This window comes from Oncorhynchus kisutch, linkage group LG10 (genome assembly GCF_002021735.2).
Source record: "Oncorhynchus kisutch isolate 150728-3 linkage group LG10, Okis_V2, whole genome shotgun sequence".
Taxonomy (NCBI): domain Eukaryota; kingdom Metazoa; phylum Chordata; class Actinopteri; order Salmoniformes; family Salmonidae; genus Oncorhynchus; species Oncorhynchus kisutch.
The window spans coordinates 45,625,370-45,648,474 of record NC_034183.2 but is presented as its reverse complement, the minus strand read 5'-3'; the positions used below and the strand labels follow the sequence as shown (position 1 = coordinate 45,648,474).

General features: G+C 44.1%; 1 protein-coding gene across 2 annotated transcripts in view; it reads left to right on the top strand.

The window, feature by feature from the left end:
- Window positions 1-1,992: 1,992 nt before the first annotated feature.
- LOC109898208 (sarcoplasmic/endoplasmic reticulum calcium ATPase 1-like) overlaps window positions 1,993-23,105 on the top strand; it is a 31,890-nt gene continuing 10,777 nt past the window's right edge. The window contains exons 1-20 of one of the 2 annotated variants that reach the window (XM_020493079.2): window positions 1,993-2,079; window positions 2,297-2,433; window positions 3,766-3,783; window positions 6,225-6,307; window positions 8,622-8,726; window positions 9,074-9,212; window positions 12,686-12,766; window positions 13,315-13,400; window positions 13,643-13,798; window positions 14,169-14,310; window positions 14,757-14,923; window positions 19,310-19,398; window positions 19,582-19,684; window positions 19,836-19,967; window positions 20,150-20,275; window positions 20,446-20,664; window positions 21,246-21,357; window positions 21,685-21,908; window positions 22,104-22,324; window positions 22,609-22,811. In XM_020493079.2, coding sequence (XP_020348668.1) covers window positions 2,316-2,433; window positions 3,766-3,783; window positions 6,225-6,307; window positions 8,622-8,726; window positions 9,074-9,212; window positions 12,686-12,766; window positions 13,315-13,400; window positions 13,643-13,798; window positions 14,169-14,310; window positions 14,757-14,923; window positions 19,310-19,398; window positions 19,582-19,684; window positions 19,836-19,967; window positions 20,150-20,275; window positions 20,446-20,664; window positions 21,246-21,357; window positions 21,685-21,908; window positions 22,104-22,324; window positions 22,609-22,811 — 2,524 coding nt within the window. In that variant the 5' untranslated portion in view covers window positions 1,993-2,079; window positions 2,297-2,315. Of the gene's footprint in view, window positions 2,171-2,296; window positions 2,434-3,765; window positions 3,784-6,224; window positions 6,308-8,621; window positions 8,727-9,073; window positions 9,213-12,685; window positions 12,767-13,314; window positions 13,401-13,642; window positions 13,799-14,168; window positions 14,311-14,756; window positions 14,924-19,309; window positions 19,399-19,581; window positions 19,685-19,835; window positions 19,968-20,149; window positions 20,276-20,445; window positions 20,665-21,245; window positions 21,358-21,684; window positions 21,909-22,103; window positions 22,325-22,608; window positions 22,812-23,105 lie in introns of both variants that reach the window. The other variant, XM_020493078.2, reaches the window with a different exon arrangement.

The window sequence follows — 23,105 nt, the reverse complement described above, 5'->3', positions numbered from 1 at the left end:
ACAACAGATATTCCCAATTGTTCTCAATCCATTCATAGCCAAAACATTCCTATTTCCTACCGTCTGTCACTAGTCACTCACTCTCCAACCACCATGTTCTTCTCTATTGCTATTGGCCAGGGACACCTGGAGATGTTCTGAATTATTATTTTTTTTCTTTCTTTCAGTATTCAGTTTGAATTGAATCCTGAAGATTTATTTGTATTGATTCATGGGGTCTCCTCAATATTCCATTGAGGCAAGCATCTATCCAAAAAAGTATCTTCAAATCATCGCCGTTTCGCGTAGCTAATTGCGCCCTGGGTCAACAGTGAGTGGCACCCCAGGCTAGCTGCCACCTGTGGAGAAACCCTCCTCCAATTCAATGTTAGTAGCATATAGTAAGCATACATGTTAGGTCTAGCTAGTTAGCATAGCATAGCATGTGAAGTCTAGCTATTTATAGTAGCATGTTAGGTTTAGCTACTTTCTATAGTATATCATGATAGGTCTAGCTAGTTAGCATAGCATGTTAGGTCTAGTTAGTTAGCATGACATAACAATACATGTTACTGTAACCTTGGTCTGAGAGCTAGCCAGTTAGCATAACATGTTGCGAAAACAAAGCCAGTTAGCATGGATCATAACTAGCTAAATAGCCTTTCAAGTACATTTGGTTGTCATTTACATTGCTGGTTATGTACCAGCTAATGTGACATATAGAGCTGTTGGTCAGTAGGGCCTATATACAAATTGTCCAATTGAGCTTAGTTTTAAACCTGAGTAATTGTAGTGTGTGCAGTACTCTATATATTTTGTGCCAATTGAGAACTTCGGTCTAATTCCCTGATCTGGATCTTCTCTGGAAAATCATTATTTTAAAAATCTTTTTGTGATTTACTGCCAGGGCCCAGGTCTAGCAGTACTGCTCTAGCAGGTCCTGCTAGACGCCATGTACTGTGGGTGACAGCAAGCACAAGTCATCTGTGAAGAGCCGGCATTTAGCCTCTTAATTGTGGAGACTAACACCAAGGACTGAGGATTTTTCTAGAATAGTGTCCGAATTCATTGAAGTAAATATTGAAGAGCGTGGGGCTGAGATTGCAACTATTCCAAAGGCCCCACCCTTGGTTAAAGAATTCTGTTCTTCTCTTGCCAATATTGACGCTGCACCTGTTTCCCCCCTAAATAGTCATATCTGTTATGCCATTTGATTTAATTATGTCATACGTTTGACCCCCTACACCGCTTTCAATAACTTTATAGAACAGTCCTGTACGCCAAATAGAATTAAATACTTTTGGGAAGTCAATAAAGCAAGCATACACTTTGGTCTTATTGTGGTGGACATGTTATTCTATCAGGATGTTTAGGGTGGAAATATATTCGGTCGTGCGATGTTTGGGTATAAATCCAATTTGGTTTTTACTCGAGACATTGTGCTTATTAAGGAAGTTTAAAACTCACTCTGTACTCTCTGTCTGCCTCTCTCTCTGTCCCCCCTCTCTCTCTTTATCTCTATCTGCCTCTCTCTCTGTACCCCCTCTCTCTCTTTATCTCTATCTGCCTCTCTCTCTGTACCCCCTCTCTCTATATATCCTATATATCTCTATCTGCCTCTCTCTGTACCCCCCCCCCCCTCTCTTTATCTCTATCTGCCTCTCTCTCTGTACCCCCCCTCTCTCTTTATCTCTATCTGCCTCTCTAGCTTTACCCCCCTTCTGTCCTATCTGCCATACATACTGTAGCACACTGGACCCATCATTCAAAGCCCCCTACCTCTCATTCAAAGCACCGCTGCCCCCATCTCCCCCTCCCTGTTCTACTGACCATGCTCGATCCAAAAATGTATCTTATTTTCAGTTTGATGGCACACAGCGGACCCCCTCTGCAGTTGGTGCCCAATTCTTCCACGTGTGACGCCCCCCCCCCTCATAGGGCCCTCCCGGCCCACCCACCTTTGCTACCCTCAGCCAATGAGGTGCAAACGCATGGTGAGAGAGCACCAATCGCCTCACTTTTGTGTCCGTATAAAACTTTTCAGGAGCTTGTGCCAGGTTGCACTTTCTGTCAGTCCAGGGATCCAGTTTTGCCGGAGAGGTGAGAGAGAAAGAGCAGTGAGAGAGAGAGGGGAGAGAGCGAACGAAGGGGATTGTCAGGTTTTATCCCCATCCCACACTTTTATAAAGTGGTGGGTAACAATTAATATCTCTGGTTGTAAAACCTCATAACTGGAGAACTACCTACTGCACCAAGCCATGCATTACCGGATAGACGTGTCCTAAACGTATCTTTGTTTTGTTCTCTTCTCCTGAAGAGTCTCCTGTTTGGTGAGGATGGAGAATGCACACGCAAAAGATTCGGAAGAGGTCGTGTCATACTTTGGTGTCGACCAGACCACCGGCCTCACACCAGAACAGTTCAAGAAGAACCTGGCCAGATATGGTCACAACGGTGAGAAAGAGAGACTGTGATGGATGGATGGATAGATGGGTGGATTGATGGAAAAGCATAGAGAGACCAAGGGATGGACAGAGAGACATGGAGGTGGATAAGAGGAGGGATAGGGCTTGTTGGAAAGATGATGGTGAGGAGGAAGAAGAGAAGGGGAAAAGGAGGAGGATCTGGTTGGGTGTAGAGGTTCGGACCCAAAATGGGACTCATTGGTGCTAAATGCTGTGGAAAGGATGAATGCGATGGAGGGACAGACAGACAGCAACAGGTGTTCCATTGGCTTGGACAACAGCTAGTCTTTGTTTTGGTTATGACCAGGGGAAGGTCGGATGTTGTCTCTTTGTGATTGGCTGCTGGCTGGCTGACTGACACATTGGCGCGCGGCAACCAAAATGGTTCACGTGACCTTGTGATGGTGTGTCAGATACCATTTCAAGGTCAGCGGCACCAAGGGATGCTTGGGTAGTGTAGTTTGTGATCAGTCCAGTACAGGCTCCCTATTGTGGTTGATTGGTTGGTTTCCAGAAGTTCCTGACAACTTCTACTTGCATATCTGTTGTATCAATCCTTTCATTTTTGTATATTTGCAGTTAGCACACTTTATAATAACATTGAGTGGCTAAGCATCAGCCAAGATATACAGAGGCAAAAGTTAAGTTATGAGGCTTATGATAATATTTTATAAAAATGTTTCCTCTTGGTCATCCATGTGTAAATCATGATATGAAGCATTGGTATAGTCATTGTCTCATCCAACCAATGAAAAGTAATGACAGACTCAAGGCTCTAATTAGCTAACCAATCAGAGGTCGGTGAGAAGGACAAAGGTTTTCTATGGCTACTGTAGGGCCGAACTGGGACAAACCAAGGCCCTAACACTTGTTTGCAAAATAAAACCACTTAGTTTGACCCTTTAGAAATAAAGTAGAATCACAGTTGTGAAATGCCAGTTCTTTTGTTTGTTCACATTTTTTCTTTTGCATAATTTAAAGATTTGTAATGAGTTCAGAGAGATTTCAATCCTGATGTAAGTTATCAATGAAAAGGTGGATGACATGAGCAAAGTAAAGGTTTTTAGCTAATTAACTATAGTCATGTGTATCAAGTGCAAATGTTTGCACCTGTATTTTCAAAGACCTGATCTGACCGTTAAACAGGCGGGAACAAAGGCTTCGTAAATCTAGTCCTTTACATTTAACCACAGTGTATAATTAGCATTTCTGCTATCAAAGATAGAGGTAGTAGGCCTAATGCTATCCTCAATTAGCGATGTTAGTCGCAAATAGCAATGCTATGCTAATAATCTCCTCTCTTCGCTTTCCCCTTTTACAGAGCTCCCAGCTGAGATTGGTGAGTTACCAACGTTTATCTTTGCCCCTCACACACCTGTCTGTGGTCGGTCTGCACACACACTCCTATTTCCGTCCCAGTGTCCGGGAGGTTACACATCCCATCAGTCACACTACCTCTTTATTTCTTGCCACACACACATATAATCACACACCTGTTGTTCTGCTTCCTGCCTGGGATGATGGGCATTCTGTCAGTCTTGATATCTGTCATCACAAACCCTCCAGACATTCTGAATTGCCCATTTGGATTGGTTGCTGTAGGGTAGCCATATTTCTTATCCAAATCCGATGCTTGACAGGGAGTGGCTACACACTTCAGAGAGAAGGAAGAGGAGGATGTGAATGGGATTGCTCTTGTTGTCCGACTTGTCATAACCCTGAAAGAGGAGGATATTCCTATGCACAGATCTGTGTCCTCACTTACCCATCACATCTGGCACACAAAACCTTGAAAACCCAGAAGTAAAAACTTGCATGACTGCGTCAGATGCTTCAGTTGGGTTATCACTAGTTTACACAGTCACAAAGTCATAAACCACACCTATTTCCACAGTTTCTCTTCTTAAAATCTGATTTGAAACCCCAGGCGGCTGGTGGCACCTCAGTTGGGGAAGACCGCCTCATAGTAATGGCTGGAACAGAATATATAGAATGGTATTGAACACATCAAGCACACGGTTTCCACGTTTTTGATACCATTTCATTCTCTCCATTCCAGATATTATTATGAGCCTTCCTCCCCTCAACAACCTCCGGTGTTTTAAACCGAACCCTAACCTTAACATTACGCTTAACCACACTTCTCTTTATGCCTAACCCTAACCTTGACTTAAGACCAAAAAAAGGTCCTTTTTGCTTGGATACATTTTTTATGAAACACACCACTTTGACTTTGTGGCTGTGTTATCTAGTGGGAACCTTCCAGTTGTGTTGCGTGTGTCTGTCTACCCATGAGAGATTATTATCACACTGACTATCCCTCCCTGGAACGGTTATGATTCTCACATCTGACAGTACTAAATCATCATGATGCCAATAGAGACATTAGCAATGGTCATCGAAATTGTTAAAATGTTTTAAGAACAATTCTAATTAAATGCAACAGTTGGACAATGGATGAAGGTACTCCAAACTTTTCGAATTTTTATAAACCATCAGATATTGACTGAATTATAGCACATAAAACATTTTACTGAAAGCTGACAAATATTGAATGGAGTCCAGGGGTTTAGGTGGGAATTTAGGTGTTCAATTTATTGTAAAATTTTTGTTATAAAAATTTTTTATTTGTTATATGTATATTTTTTTCAATTGTGTTTTACAATAATGGAAACTATATGTGCCTAATTTGTATAAATACACTGGGTGTATTTGCATATATTAGCACACTAACATAAAGGAGAGAAACAAGGCTGCAGCAACCAAACACTTGCTCTGTCTACCCTATTTGCACTCACCTGCGCTGTCTAGGCTGCCTCATTAATTACTGTTGTTGTCACTTTATTTTGCATAATTGAACAAGTGTGTCAATAACAGGATACCCTCGGATTAAAAATCAACACGCTTGGCTCTAGATTCAAGCTACTTTGCATTGTTTGCGAGATCAGACATGCACTACATGATCAAAAGTATGTATGCTCGTTGAACATCTCATGCCAAAATCAGGGGCATTAATATGGAGTTGTTCCCCCCCTTTGCTGCTATAACAGCCTCCACTCTTCTGGGAAGGCTTTCCACTAGATGTTGGAACATTGCTGCGGGGACTTGCTTCCATTCAGCCACAAGAGCATTAGTAAGGTCGGACTGTGATGTTGGGCGATTAGGCCTGGCTCGCAGTGGGTGTTCCAGTTCATCCCAAAGGTGTTAGATGGGGTTGAGGTCAGGGTTCTGTGCAGGCCAGTCAAGTTCTTCCACACCGATCTCGACAAACCATTTCTTTATGGACCTCGCTTTGTGCACACATTATCATGCTGAAACAGGAAAGGGCCTTCCCCAAACTGTTTCCACAAAGTTGGAAGCACAGAATCGTCTAGAGTGTAATTGTATGCTGTAGCATTAAGAATTCTCTTCATTGGAACTAAGGGGCCTAGCCCGAACCATGAAAACAGCCCCAGACTATTATTCCACCTAAACCAAATTTTGCAGTTGGCACTATACATTTGGGCAGGTAGCATTCTCCTGGTATCCACCAAAGCCAGATTCGTCTGTTGGACTGCCAGATGGTGAAGTGTGATTCATCACTCCAGAGAATGCTTTTCTACTGCTCCAGTCCAATGGCGGCGAGCTTTACACAACTCCAGCCGATGCTTGGCATTGGCATGGTGATCTTAGGAGTGTGCAAAGCTGTCATCAAGGCAATGGTTGGCTACAGCATCCAATGACATTCTCTCTCTCTCTCTCTCTCTCTCTCTCTCTCTCTCTCTCTCTCTCTCCTCTCAGGTAAGACCATCTGGGAGTTGGTCGTAGAGCAGTTTGAGGATCTGTTGGTCAGAATCCTTCTGCTGGCTGCCTGCATCTCTTTTGTAAGTAGACAAAATGTTGTCACTGATTTTGACCGACTATGGAGTATAGATATTGCTATGGGTTACAGAGAAAATATTGCAGAGTAATGACACAAGACAGGGTAAAGTGATGTTATCTGGTCTGCTCCTCAATAATTGGTGTGATGAGAGCAAGGGGAAGATATTCATGTATTGATAATACCTACTGAGTCCTCTCAGATCTCCACAAGTGCATAGAGGGTAGAGTCTACACAGGTCGATATGTTTGGGTGTATTTATGTGTTTGTTGGTGTTAGCACCTGTAAGATCATTGTGAAGTCACTTCCTGTCAATTTCCTCCTTCCACGTCCTCTCCTTACCCCAGTGCAGGATGGGTAAATGTTTCAGCGTAGCAGGTGTGCATGGTGGCAGAGGCTCTGAGATGACACTGACAGCTAACACACACACACACACACACACACGCGCACACACACACACGCGCACACACATGCATGCACACAAGGTTACATACCTGTACTATGAAAGACACATACTGTACACACACAGGTCAGTTATGCTTTGCGCACACACAGAACACATGCTGTGACCGGTCAGGTTATATTTCATATGGATTGATGTCCTCCCTCTCTCCTTCCCTCACTCCCTCGCTTACTCACTCACACACACTCACTCATTCACTCTAGGAATCCCTCCCTCCCCCCTCCCTCCCTCTCTCTCACTATTTCATTTCACTGTTGTCTCCCATCTGCCCTCCTGTCTAGCTCTCTCTCTCTTCAAATCTGTTTTGGAGTAGAGGGGTGACATAATGTTTTAACCCCCCCACCCCAACCCTTTACACTCTGTCCCTGACCAGCTGTCATTATGGCCTTAGAAAGAATGGTGTGTGTGTGTGATGTACTGTGTGTGTGCGTGGTGTGTGTGTGTGTGCGATGTACTGTGTGTGTGTGCGTGGTGTGTGTGATGTACTGTGTGTGTGCGTGGTGTGTGTGTGTGTGTGTGTGTGCATGCGGGCGTGCGTTTGTATGGCAAGAGGGCGCGAGGGGAGAGAGAGCGTGTTATTTTAAGAGAGTCTCAAGCCAGGCCGAGAAACTGTATCCTTCCACAAAGGTCAGGGATGAAAGGAACAAAGGATTGCCGGCGAGAGAGAGATAGTATTGCACAATGGCATTGTTTGTTTCAGATGACAGGTACATATAGTATATGGTTGAGAAAGACACTGTAATGATAGTAATATGTCATTAATAAATGCATAATATATAGTTAATATACTGTATAAATATATAAATGCATTGGCAATATCAGTGTAATGTTTTTCATGTGCTTTCAAATAAAGTTTTGGAATGGAAAGGTTCTATGGTACGTGTGAGTAGGCTTCAATGGATTTCAATGCAGTATAGTTTAGAATAGAGAAGACAGAGAGGATGAATGACATAGAGATCTTAAAAGAGAGGGAATAACAGAATAAATGGATAGAGACAACAACAAAAAATTAACAAACAAAAGAAAGAAAGAAAGAAAGAAAGAAAGAAAGAAAGAAAGAAAGAAAGAAAGAAAGAAAGAAAGAAAGAAAGAAAGAAAGAAAGAAAGAAAGAAAGAAAAAAAAAAGAAAGAAAGAAAGAAAGGGAAAAGAGATGGAAGAATTACATCTTTGCACTAAGGAACAACAGAGTAGAGAAGGGAGAGGCGATGGAAGAAGGTAAAAGAGGACGGTTTGGAGAAAGGAATAGGGAATAAAGGATAATGGATGGATGTATACAATAATGGAGGGATGGAGGGATATCTCTCTTTCTCTGTGGGTTAGATTGCTTCTTCCTCTGCTTCAGTGGACCATAACTGATCTGTGTCCATATCAACACAGCCCCTTTCCTAAACAGACCAGTGACAACAACTCGTTACACAGTCACGTACACGGACGCGCATACACACGTGAAGAAACACACACACACAAAACTCCCTCTATCACACATGCACGTGCACGGACACACAGACAAAAAAGGCTGGCATATAGTGGGAAAAAAGTGTTTCTGTTACGGGCGCATATTGTCAAGTGTCATAAAAGTGCATTCCATTCCATTATCAATAAACATAAATTCCCTCCCTCCCTCCCTCCCTCCCTCCCTCCCTCCCTCCCTCCCTCCCTCCCTCCCTCCCTCCCTCCCTCCCTCCCTCCCTCCCTCCCTCCCTCCCTCCCTCCCTCCCTCCCTCCCTGCCTGCCTCCCTCCCTCCCTCCCTCCCTCCCTGCCTCCCTCCCTCCCTCCCTCCCTCCCTCCCTCCCTCCCTCCCTCCCTCCCTCCCTGCCTCCCTCCCTCCCTCCCTCCCTCCCTCTTGCTTTCAGGTGCTGGCCTTGTTTGAGGAAGGTGAGGAAACAGTCACAGCCTTTGTGGAACCCTTAGTCATCCTCCTCATTCTCATTGCTAATGCCATCGTTGGAGTCTGGCAGGTCAGTTAGTTGAAACACATACACACGCACGCACGCACACACACACACACACACAATACATCACGTGCGTTAGTTTACCCGTTCAGGGTCAGAATGTATTACCCGCGGGGGTGGGGGCCATATTGGCCACAAGCAGCGGGTCCATATTGGCCTTGTGGTGGTCATTTGGAAACTATGCACAAGGATTCACACATGGGGGGGTTATGAGACAAGGGAGCGGGGAGGGGGTGGATGTGATGGGTGTAGGGGGTGGGCATATTGGCATAAGTCAGGCTTTACACTTCTGGAAGGGAGGTCAGGAGGAATAGGAGGAACTGATGTTCTGTGGGGTTATTGTTGCCCTGAAGGAGCGCAATGCAGAGAGCGCCATCGAGGCTCTGAAGGAGTATGAGCCTGAGATGGGGAAGGTTTATCGGTCGGACAGGAAGAACGTCCAGATGATCAAGGCCAGGGAGATCGTCCCTGGAGATGTGGTGGAGGTGTCTGGTAAGATTCAGATTCAGTGATTCAGATTTACGTAATAACTGTATAACCCCATAAACACTGATCTGGGTTCAGTTATTTTTCTCTCCTAATGACTAAAGGGCTCAGATTTAGGCTTAAACTGATCCTAGATCTGTGCCCAAGGGCAACTTCTACCCCTATAAGCCCAAGAGCTGTAGGCCCAGTTCCAAGTCGACCCTTAGCCCCAATACCCACAAGCCACTAAAATAAATGTAGATCTGATGTAAGCGGAAAAACAATCTACCTTGCCTATCAGAGATTAAGGTGTAGAGATTAAAGCATATGGCCCTTTTTACAACAATTTTTTATCACAAAGTGTACAATTTGTCACAAAGTGCTTGAATCTGTCAAATCCTCACAGATGGACATCACGTCTTTAGGATTTGCTCATATATTATACCACCTCTTCCAAAAAATCAAGGCCTAATACCCATAGTGAATATTGCCAGTCTACTGGTTGACAGGCACTTCCCAAAGTGCACTCTATTCACTTTATAGCCATAGGGCTCTGGTCAAAAGTAGTGCACTGTATACTGTAGGCCCTAGAACCCCTGAGGGTACTTGGCCTATCCACAGAATGTACTTGAGAAGACTCATGACACCATAGAGCTACTGGTAAAATGCACATGAGGGGGTACTTCGGGGGTACTCAGGGTAGAGTACAATTCTGTACTGTAACTGAAAAAGATTGGGAACCACTGATGCAGGATATAGAGTGCCATTTGGAATGTATACCAGCGCCTGGTCCTGGGTCAGACTGGTTTATCCCTCTAATGTTTAAGGTTAGGTTTAGGGTTGGCTAATCTGATCCTAGTATAGATTAAGGGACAGATTTGACTAATAAGGGCCCATTTTACTATTTAATGCATGTTGTTCATTTGCAGGCACAATTTCCAAATTTAGCAGGTGATCTACTAAGAACAAACACTATAATCAATGCATTACATTTCCATTTGACATTTTACTCATTTAGCAGATGCTCTTATCCAAAGTGTCTTACAGTAGTGAGTGCATACATTTTTTCTTTCGAACCCACAACCCTGGTGTTGCAAGTGCCATGCTCTACCAACAGAGCCACACAGGACCTGCACCAATGTACTAGATGTGTGGCTCGGACATGTGAATGAGTGTGTGTGTGTGTGTGTGTGTGTGTGTGTGTGTGTGTGTGTGTGTGTGTGTGCCCGTGTGTATATGAGAGGGTAAGAAAGAGAGAGAGGGATAGAGAGTGTATGACAATGACTAAGTGTCATTGTGTGAAGGAGGGAGGGAGGGAGGGAGGGAGGGAGGGAGGGAGGGAGGGAGGGAGGGAGGGAGGGAGGGAGGGAGGGAGGGAGGGAGGGAGGGAGGGAGGGAGGGAGGGAGGGAGGGAGGGAGGGAGGGAGGGAGGGAGGGAGGGAGGGAGGCTGTCCTTGAGACAGTGGGTCCTTGAGGCAATCAGAGGGTAAGAGAGAGGGAGGTATAGAGAGAATGAGAGAGAGAACAAGAAAGAGATGGTATATAACTGACAGTAATACATAGTGGAACCATCATCCATTTTGTTGTTTATTTATTAGCCATTCTTTATTTATTTTTTATCATCTTATTTTTCTTTCATAAAACTGATCGACCGAAGATTCCACAATACAACAGCAGTAGTGTTGTACCGGTATACATGATTAGATGTGCTGTTATTATTACTACTGAAATTAATTGTATTTCATTATCCTCATTGCATTGTACTGAAATGCTGTACCACTATACTTTTTTGGCAATATCTACAAATTGTATTTCATGCCAATAAAGCAATCTGAATTTGATTTTGAATTTGAGAGAGAGATAGAGAGTTAACGTGTATGCTTATTACTAACACCTGTCTCTCTCTCTCGCTCTCTCTCTCGCTCTCTCACTTTTTCCCATACACCTGTTCTCTCCATATCACTGTGTCCCCAAGGTCTCGCCCTCTCTGTCTTTCTCTCCCTCTCTTTCTGTCTGTCTGTGGGGTCAGCTTTCAGTGTCACTATTCATCCACAGTGTTAAAACTAGTCTTTCTCTCTCTCTCTCTCTCTCTCTCTCTCTCTCTCTCTCTCTCTCTCTCTCTCAATAGTTTAGCATTCTTATGGCTTGGGGTAGTAGCTGTTAAGGAGGCTTTGGTCCTAGACTTGGCGCACCAGTACCGCTTGCTGTGCGGCGGCAGAGAGGACAGTCTATGACTTGGGTGACTGGAGCCTTTGACAATTTTGGGGGTTTTCCTCCGACAACGCCTAGTATATAGGTCCTGGATGGCAGGAAACTTGGCCCCAGTGATGTACTGCGCTGTACGCACTACCCTCTGTAGCGCCTTACAGTCAGATGCAGAGCAGTTGCCATACGGTGATGCAATTGGTCAGGATGCTCTCGATGGTGCAGCTGTATAACTTTTTGAGGATCTGGGGACCCATGCCAAACTTTTCAGTCTCCTGAGGGGAAAAAAAGGTGTTGTCGTGCCCTCTTCACGACTGTCTTGGTGTGTTTGGACCATGATAGTTCGTTGGTGATGTGGACACCAAGGAACTTGAAACTCTCGACCCGTTCCACTACAGCCCCGTCGATGTTAATGGGGGCCTGTGTTTGGCCCGCCATTTCCTGTAGTCCACGATCAGCTCATTTGTCTTGCTCATATTGAAGGAAAAGTTGTTGTCCTGGCACCGCACTGCCAGGTCTCTGACCTCCTCCTTATAGGTTGTCTCATTGTTGTCGGTAATCAGGCCTACCACTGTTGTGCAGTCAGCAAACTGAATGATTGTGTTGGAGTTGTGTTTGGCCACGCAGTCGTGGGTCAACAGGGAGTACAGGAGAGCAGGTGAGCAATACCTCAAGACTTCTTTAATATTAGACATCGCGCACCAGTTGTTATTGACAAATAGACACACATTCTCACCCCTCGTCTTACCAGACGTAGTTTCTCTGTCCTGCCGATGCATGAAAAATCCCGCCAGCTCTATATTATCCGTGTCGTTGTTCATCTACGACTCGGTGAAACATAAGATATTACAGTTTTAATGCCCTGTTGGTAGGGTAGTCTTGATCGTATATCATCCTTTTTGTTTTCCAATGATTGCACATTGGCCAATAGAATGGATGGTAGTGGAGGATCCTCACTCACTCGCCTACGAATTCTCCAAAGGCAGCCCACCCTCCGCCCTCTTTTTCGCCGTCTTTTCTTCATGCAAATGACGGGGATTTTGGCCCGTTCCCGAGAAAGCAGTATATCCTTCACGTCTGACTTGTTAAAGAGTAATCGCTGTTCTGATGTCCAGAAGTTATTTTCGGTCATAAGAGATGGTAGCAGCAACAATATGTACAAAATAAGTTTAAAAATAAATGACAAACAACACAAAAAAACTAACAAAATAACACAGTTGGTTAGGAGCCCGTAAAATGGCAGCCATCCCCCCTCCGGCGCCATTCTCACAGTGTATGGTTTTTTTTCCCCCCAGTTGGTGACAAAGTCCCCGCTGACATCAGACTCGTCAAAATAAACTCTACTACTCTGCGTGTTGACCAGTCCATCCTCACCGGTAAGTGATATTATCAACTCTGTCTTAACCCTCTTTACAAGACTACAATGGAAATAAATTAGGACTGTCAGAGTTAATCAGTTAACTCAAGTTAACTTTTTGTAATTTCAGTGCACTTTTTTGTGCACTCTCTCTCTCTCTCTCTCTCTCTCTCTCTCGATTAATCGCATTGTCTGAAAGCGTTGAATCTGAAAACACTGAAAACATCCAAAATACATAATCTATACAGCTAAAATCTACAATGCCATGTAAAAACAAGTTGACATTGAGGTTAAATAAAGTGTGCTATCTCAATTTGGCCTAAATAAAATAAATCTATTTGACTAACCATTATTTTAGACCAAATCAAGACGCCAATATTCTTGATATGTTTTTTTTGTATGAAAAATCTTAAATTACATTCTGAATTTGCAATAAAATCCCGAGTTAACTTTATTAAGTGTTTTTAATCTTTTGACAGCCCTAATATAAATACATGTAAAACTATTTTGTTGTAAAAATCACTCTATCTGCCTCATTCTATCTGCTCTGTCTCTCTCCTCGCTCAGGTGAGTCTGTCAGTGTGATCAAGCACACCGATGCCGTCCCAGACATGAGAGCTGTCAACCAGGACAAGAAGAACATGCTTTTCTCTGTGAGGGACTCTCCGATATATTTATCCATCTATCTATTTTTCTATTCTTCCATCTCAGAATCTCCGTCAATCGAACTGTTGTTTTCCACACTCCTGCCCTTCTCTTTATGAGCCTCTTCCACTCTTCATCTCCTCCACCCTTTTACAGCCTTAATTGACCACTCCCCTCTATCTCCTTCTCCCCCTCTCTCTCCCTCCCTTTCCCTCGCTCCCTCTCTCCCTCCCTCTGTCCGTCCCTCAAGGGCACCAACATCGCTTCAGGCAAGGCTATCGGCATAGCCGTGGCGACTGGTGTCTCTACAGAGATCGGGAAGATCCGCGACCAGATGGCTGCGACAGAGCAGGAGAAGACCCCCCTGCAGGCCAAACTGGACGAGTTTGGAGAGCAGCTCTCCAAGGTGAGACAGACAGCTACTACTACACTACTACTACTGCTACTACTACTACACTACCTTAGTTGTTGCAACAAGATTAGTTTCCCCGCTACCTTAAAATGGTTAAGTAGCCAATTTTTGCCAGTTTTGATTTGATACAACTTTAAAGGGATATTTCACCCAAATTACAAAATGACAGTGGGACTTGAGCCACAAATGGTCAAATGTAAGCATTTAGAAACAGTGTCAGGGAAATAAAACCAAGTCATACCTTGTCCATAGACTTACAATGTAAGGAAACTAATAGTGTAATGATAACAATTGCATTATATATGCATTATATATTTTAAACCAGGCTTTATCTGACAACCTTTTGTTGTCTATTCCATAACAGGTCATCTCCCTGATCTGTGTTGCCGTGTGGATGATCAACATTGGCCACTTCAACGACCCCGTTCATGGAGGCTCCTGGATCCGCGGGGCCGTCTACTACTTCAAGATCGCTGTGGCCCTGGCTGTGGCTGCCATTCCTGAGGGTAAGCAACTTTTTATTTATTGTATTTATTTTACCAGGCAAGTCAGTTAAGAACAAATTCTTATTTTCAATGACGGCCTAGGAACAGTGGGTTAACTGACTGTTCAGGGGTAGAACGACAGATTTGTATCTTGTCAGCTCGGGGGTTTTGAACTTGCAACCTTCCGGTTATTAGTCCAACGCTCTAACCATTAGGCTACCCTGCCGCCCCTGATACTGGACTAGCACTAATCTAATCTAAAAAGTCTAGATGGGTCAAAATAAAGTGGACAAAAGTCAATCAACCAATCACCCTTGAGACTAAAGCCTATGTAGCAGATCTAATGCAAATCTTCAGGTCTCAAGCAAGGTTTCTCATCACAAGAACATGAACATGGTTCACTGCCTAACTAATAAGACTCTTTCCCCCTCTCTCTCTCTACCATCTGTCCCCCTTCTCCCCCTCAGGTCTGCCCGCTGTGATCACCACTTGCCTGGCTCTGGGTACCCGCCGTATGGCCAAGAAGAATGCCATCGTCCGCTCCCTGCCCTCTGTGGAGACCCTGGGCTGCACCTCCGTCATCTGCTCCGACAAGACCGGCACCCTCACCACCAACCAGATGTGTGTCACCAAGGTGGGTAAACACACACACACATGCACACGTGCGCCGTGCGTTCAAACATACACACACACACACAACACACACACACACACAAATGCACCAGTGATCCACCACACTGTAAAAAAGGTGTGGATTCAACATACAATTGTAAGGCAACCAGCCGCAATAGGAGTCCCATCACAATCCTATTGCAGCTGCGTGCCTTACAATTGTACGTTGAATCAACCTGAATGCCATTATTATTATATATTTGTATTATTTATTTATTTAACCTTTATTTAACTACAATCCTATTGCAGAACACTCACAATCCTATTGCAGCTGATTCCCTTACAATTGTACGTTGCTATTAACCTCAATGCTGGTTTGCAAAGTGATGTTTAATTCCTATTGGAATCCAGATTATTGAGACGACCTAAATCATATACACTGGAACAGACAGCTCAGTAACGGGTGCAAAACGTCCAACTACTAACACATTAGATTCGTTTCTGAAAATGTACACTGAGTGTACAAAATGTTAGGAACACTGACCAGGTGAATCCAGTATGAAAGCTAAGATCCCTTATTGATGTCACCTGCTAAATCCACTTTAACCAGTGTGGACGAAGGGGATGAGACAGTTTAAATAAGGATTTTTAAGACAATTGAGACATGGATTGTGTGTGTGCACCATTCAGAGGGTGAATGGGCAAGACAAAAGATTTAAGTGCCTTTGAACGGGGTATGGTAGTAGGTGCCTGGCGCACCGGTTTGAGTGTGTCTCGAACTGCAACGCTGCTGTTTTTTTCACGCTCAACAGTTTCCCTGTGTGTCAAGCCTGATCCACCACCCAATGAACATAGTGCACAGCCAACTTGACACAACTGTGGGAAGCAATGGAGTCAACATGGGCCAGCATCCCTGTTGAACGCTTTCGATGAAGTCCAAGCCCCGATTAACTGAGGCTGTTCTGTGGGCAAAAGGTGGTGAATATTAGGAAGGTGTTTCTAATGTTTTGCACACTCAGTGTACGTTATTTATTTGTAATCAACTAATCCGTGCCTTAAGAAAGTATTCATACCCCTTGGTTTTTTCCCACATTTTGTTGTTACAGCCTGAATTTAAAATACCTTAAATTGAGATTTTGGGCTCTATTTCAACAAACCTAATGCAGTGGTAAATCTAAGCACTGGCGGTAGCACTATAGGTTCAGGGGTATGTCAGAAATATTTTTGCTATTTTCACCACAACAATTATAGGCACAGTTGCTGGTGGTGGTGCGAAAGGGCTGGGTTTTTATAAATAAACCAGTTGTGGGTGTGTCGAGACTGGCCAATCAGAACATGCTCCATGGCTAAATAGGTGGTTGCTTCAAGTTGTGTATTTACAGTCTTTTGTGTATTGCGTTGTTATCAACTCCAATTTGAATGTTACTCCCTTATAGCCTAGTTCGTTAAATAGCCTGCCCCATATTTGCAACATACGTTGAAAATGTTTGCAGTCGACCTGTTTATATAAGCATTACATTGCTTCAGAATGGAAATACATTGTTAAATAGGCTTTAGCATTTGCACTGATATAGAGGCTCCTAGGCCTACTGTAAATTGCAGTCTGGACATGCCAAACGTAGTCAATAAGCAAGATTACATTCACTAGGCTATTGACAAGGCCTAAAAAGACTGTGTATAATTGTAATCAAATTCTAATAAAAACGAAATGACATTTAAATAGGCTATGTCTAAATACAGATACAGGAACCATAATGGCTCCCTGTGGACATATAATACAGATACAGGAACCATAATGGCTCCCTGTGGACATATAATACAGATACAGGAACCATAATGGCTCCCTGTGGACATATAATACAGATACAGGAACCATAATGGCTCCCTGTGGACATATAATACAGATACAGGAACCATAATGGCTCCCTGTGGACATATAATACAGATACAGGAACCATAATGGCTCCCTGTGGAAATATAATACAGATACAGGAACCATAATGGCTCCCTGTGGACATATAATACAGATACAGGAACCATAATGGCTCCCTGTGGACATATAATACAGATACAGGAACCATAATGGCTCCCTGTGGACATATAATACAGATACAGGAACCATAATGGCTCCCTGTGGACATATAATACAGATACAGGAACCATAATGGCTCCCTGTGGACATATAATACAGGCTTAGACTATGAAGGGTTTTATGCACATCTAAACCTTTCACAGGTGCTGGATAAAGATCCAATATAAAGAGAAAGGGGAATTGTCCACAACATTATACTACTGGCAAATGTAATGTTTTATAAACATTATGGAACCATCTTACAGATCATATCTGCACCACAGAAATAGCAGATGAAAATTGCATTGCATTTGAACCATGTAGCAGCTTACTTAATCACCATAAACCCATGGATGTGAATATTTCTACGTTTGAAATATTGGATGTGAATATTTCTACGTTTGGTTTTCATTCAAATTTATTGAAAAACAATCCATTTTTTTAAACCAATGTTGTGGAATTATTCTAATCAAAAGGAGAGACTTTTAATTTCTTTAAAACAAGTTAACTCTATGATTTAATTACTGCAGTAACGGAGCTTGTCAACGACCTTCCCGTAGGTGATTCGTTGAGAGCCCAATGAGCGGATTTGAGCCACAGCATTTTATAGCAAAGTCCATCCTCCTGGATGTTCATGACAAACAACAGATGTATGGAATGGGTCACAAGGTTAAGATTCGTATGAAAGATACTAATAATTCACAGAAAACAGTATCTGCTGTAAAGACTGCTCTCATTGTGTAGAAACTAGGGTCTGGCCCCCAACTCCATACTGGAGCCATCTCCATCCTGGCACCTCAGTACAGAAACACCAACTCATGCTATGGAATGTAGTCTTGTTAGTTTTATCACCCAAATACATTGTAAATATTCTGTCAGCATTAAATCTCCCAGAGGCCCATTCTCAGTAAAATACACACAGAGAGTGTTCTATGAACCCCTTATTCTGTTGCATAAAATAACCATTTGATGCAATAACAGTATTTATAACATAATCTTGCAACACCAACAACAACATTTCTAATAAGGATTGGGTCAGAAGCTTGATATCATAAATCACTTATCTCATTCGTTAGCATGTGTGCACAGGCAAGCCTAAATGTCTTTATGCATAACATTCAAATTTATACACAAACTAGACTCCAGTCAATTGTATCGTTGCCTATGTCCTAGGGAGATTCTGAAAAAAATACAGCATTGATATGGCATTATAGGAGGTTGGAATAGTTTGGAGGAGCGCGGGTGTCTTTGGTAACGTTAATTGGGTGAGGGGCGCTCTTTGAAAATGGAGACAAACAAGCGAAATGAAGTATGCAGGTATGGGAATTTTGAATACCAAATGAAAAAGCATGAGGGCCAGGCAAAAAAATATACACCTATGTGATGGTGCTAAACCAGCCTTGATTAAGGGAAGGATAGGCTATGCTTGGTTCTTAATCAAAGTAAACTGAATGGGGGGAAAATCAATAGTTTATGTTTCTAAATACTAGATTCAGCAGCATTAAATCACATCTCTCTTCCATGGGTACTCACTGTGCATCACGGCTGGATAGGCTGCACTTTCTCTCTCAAAATCCATGTAAGTATCAACTGCGTTACTGCTAAGACCTGCTTTTTATGAGTCTTAAAACTTCCCATTAGCACTGCATGAAATTGTCACTTTTGCATGTGTTTTTAAGGACACATCTCAAATTGCCACCCCTCCCCTACAAAGCTAGAGAGCTGATGTTAGACAGGTAAATTGCAGAACCTGGAGTTAGGGCTGGAAAATGCTAGTGCGAAATTGACAAAAACAAAAATGTCTAAAAACATGTTTTCACTTTGTCATTATGGGGTATTCTGTGTAGATGGATTAGAAAATGAATCCATTTTGAATTCAGGCTGTTACAACAAAACGTGGAATAAGTCAAGGGGTATGAATGCAAAAATACAGGTATTGAAAACTCAAACTGCAATAAAGCGTGCTGGGAAACAAGATAATGATGGCTCTGCTTTTCAGTGGTTTTGAGCAAACATACATTTAGAAATTTTACTCATCAAGCTTGTTCAAATTCAGCTCACCTCGAGCAGAGTTTGTTGATTCAAAGTACAATTGTAAGGCAGCCAACTGCAATAGGATTGTGAGTATGCTCAACATTTGGGCATATACCGTAGCGGACCCAACATACATTGTTGCCTTTTAAAAATGTACTCACACATACATTAGATCAATTTATTGTCCTTCCAAAGTCCACCCAACTCACAAAATAACGGTGATTAAGAAATTGGTTCAGTTGGCTTTTTTAAATGCATAGTTAAGTAGTGTGTGTTTGTGTTGTCTTTGTGATGTGATTCCAGATGTTCATTATTGACAAAGTGGACGGAGACAGCGTTTCTCTGGGTTCTTTTGACATCTCCGGTTCCAAGTACACTCCCGAGGGAGAAGTGTGAGTATAGCCTGGAAACACACACACACACACACACACACACACACACACACACACACACACACACACACACACACACACACACACACACACACACACACACACACACACACACACACACACACACACACACACACACACACACACACACCTGACTTACTGTCTTCTCCATCTCTCTCTCAGTACTAAGAACGGTGCGTTAGTGAAGTGTGGCCAGTATGATGGCTTGGTGGAGCTGTCCACCATCTGTGCTCTGTGCAATGACTCCTCTATGGACTACAACGATGTAAGTGTTTGTGAGTTTGCGTGCGTGTGTGTACATGCGTGTGTCAGCACTCAGTATCTGTATACATATATGTGTAGCTGTTATTTTATGTATCTGATATGTGTATTAGTCTAGCCCAGATCTGATAGTGTCTTTCCCCTCTCTCCTGCAGACTAAGGGAATCTATGAGAAGGTGGGCGAGGCCACTGAGACCGCTCTGTGCTGCCTGGTTGAGAAGATGAATGTGTTCAACACTGAAGTGCGCGGCCTGTCCAAGCCCGACAGAGCCAACGCTTGTTGCTCTGTAAGTCTTCCTTCCTCCCTCCCTCCACCTTTCCTCTATGCCTCATTTCCTCCCTCACTCCAGTCCACCCTCTCTCACCTCCCTCTTTTCCTTCTGGCTCCCCTCTCCAACCTACTCCCCCATTCCATCCCTCTCATTCCTCCCTCTCCAGCCGACCCATGTCCTCTCCGTCTCTCTCCCAGGTGATCAAGCAGCTGATGAAGAAGGAGTTCACCCTGGAGTTCTCCAGAGACAGGAAGTCCATGTCAGTGTTCTGCTCCCCAGCCAAGTCCTCTAAGGCCGCTGTCGGCAACAAGATGTTCGTCAAGGTGAGAGAATACCGGCAACCGTCTCTATGGAAATGCTCAGAGTAAATGCCCCAGTGACGTTGTCATATCAGTAATCTCTATTAGCAATCTTGCAGTGATTGTTGATAAAGTTCCAAAATGCTCCTTGAGCCCTGACTGTTATCTCTCTCCCTCTATCTCTCTCTCCCTAGGGTGCTCCCGAGGGTGTTATTGAGAGGTGTGCATATGTGCGCGTTGGCACCACCCGTGTGCCCTTGTCCGAGCCTGTCAAGAACAAGATCATGGCTGTGATCAAGGAGTGGGGTACCGGCCGTGACACCCTGCGTTGTCTGGCACTGGCCACCCGCGACACACCCCTCCGCATGGAAGAGATGAACCTCGAAGACGCCACCAAGTTCGGCGACTACGAGGTGAGAAAGGAGAGGAGAGAAGGGTGGGAGCGCTTCAGGGAGAGAGGGGGGGAAGAGGAATTTAAGTACTTACTGTATTAATTACTAGGTAAATAAAGGGGTTCCTGAGTTGCTCAGCGGTCTAAGGCAATGGATCGCAGTGCTGAGGCGTGACCGGAACCCCATAGGGTAGTGCACAATTGGCCCAGCGCTGGGGGGGGGGGGGGGGTTGGCCGGGGTCTTTCTTTGGCTCATCGCGCTCTAGCGACTCCTTGTGGCGTTGAACGGGTGTTTCCTCCGGCACATTGGTGCAGCTGACTTCCAGGTTAAGTGTGCAGAGTGTTAAGAAGTTTCAAAGGACGCATGTCTCAACCTTCACCTCTCCCGAGCCCATTGAGGAGTTGCAGCGATAAGACAAGGTCGTAACTAACAATTAGGGGGAAAATGTATAATAACAAAACAACAAAAAATTTATACGAATAATTACTAGGTAAATACAAACAATTCTACTGGAATTTCTATCTAAATTCATTGCATTCAAGCTTTATTTGCACAACAACTCATTTCATCGTCTCCTCTCTCTCTCTGTCTGTGGTCCTCAGACTGACCTTACCTTCGTGGGCTGCGTGGGCATGCTGGACCCCCCTCGTAAGGAGGTCATTGGAGCTATTGAGCTGTGCAGGGCTGCTGGCATCCGTGTCATCATGATCACTGGTCAGTATACTGGACAGTAAAAATCTGCTGCTTTTCCTAAAGTTCCCTGGTTTCCTAGAAAACCCGGTTGGAAGTTCCCGGAATAAAGACAGAATAAACAGGAAATCCGGAATCCTCCAACCAGGAATTCTGGAAAACCTGGGATTTTGGGAAAGTTACCCAATTTTTGCAACCCTAACTCACTTTTTCTCTCTGTCTCCATGCCTTTATCATTCCCACTGTTTCCATCCATCTACCTCTTCTCTTTTGGTTGTCTTTCCTCCATTATAGTTCATTCTGAAATAAATTGAGAAACAATATCTTACAACTCATTATCCTCCCTCCCAGGTGACAACAAGGGAACAGCCGTGGCTATCTGCCGTCGTATTGGCATCTTCACCGAGGATGAGGACACTACTGGCCGAGCCTTCACTGGCCGTGAGTTTGACGACCTGCCCCTCCACGAGCAAAAAAAAGCAGTCCGCAAGGCCTGTTGCTATGCCCGCGTTGAGCCCTCTCACAAGTCAAAGATCGTTGAGTTCCTGCAAGGCTTCGATGAGATCACCGCCATGGTGAGGGGAGGAAACAGGAACAGAGGAGACATCTATTGAAAACTCAAAAGCTTTATTGTACAACCTTCCAAATGACAAAAAACTGAACATTTGCCGTAATACGATTCATATCATCCAGAACACAACACTAACAGTCATCTTCCTTCTCTATCTTCTCTTTTCTTCCTTCTCTCTCTCTTCCTCCCCCTCCACCAGACTGGAGATGGGGTGAACGATGCCCCCGCCCTGAAGAAGGCCGAAATCGGCATCGCCATGGGCTCTGGCACTGCCGTTGCCAAGTCTGCCTCTGAGATGGTCCTGGCCGACGACAACTTCTCTTCCATCGTGGCAGCCGTCGAGGAGGGCAGAGCCATTTACAATAACATGAAGCAGTTCATCCGTTACCTCATCTCCTCCAACGTTGGTGAGGTCGTCTGGTGAGTGTCCGGGGTGGGGGGTGTGGGTGTGGAGGTGGGGTGAAGTGACCACATCACAACTGAGACATAACCGTGGTTGACCGCTAATCCAGAGGGATTTATTGGAAGAAAGATTCACTGTAGTAGCAGCATAACCACTTGACTGCCAATACATGAGTGACCAAGACACCACTGCTGAGCAAGAACATCAATATGACGGCCACACACAGTGCTAGTCACAAATGACTCTTCTTTTTTCTTTCTTTCTTTCCCTCGCTCATCATCCATCCCTCCATCTCTCTCAGTATCTTCCTGACCGCTGCCCTGGGTCTGCCGGAGGCTCTGATCCCTGTCCAGCTGCTGTGGGTCAACCTGGTTACTGATGGTCTCCCTGCCACTGCCCTGGGCTTCAACCCCCCTGACCTGGACATCATGGGCAAGCTGCCCCGTTCCCCCAAGGAGCCCCTCATCTCTGGATGGCTGTTCTTCAGATACCTCGCCATTGGAGGTACGATACCATACCATACCAACACTTTTATTGTCCATTTTCATGGAAATGTATTCTGTGAAGTCAGGAACACGTCAAAAACACCAAATACAAAACAAAACGATACAATTACAAATGCACTGGCCATTCTGCTTTCCTCCTACTCTCCTTTTCTTTCAACAACCATTGATTGGGGTCACTAGAATATCATTGTGAATGCATGACCAATACACTGCCTCATTCTAAGTAGTTTGCTAGTGTGGATGTTGTTTCTCAGTAGTATGCTAAGGTGGATATTGTGTCTAAAGCCCATCC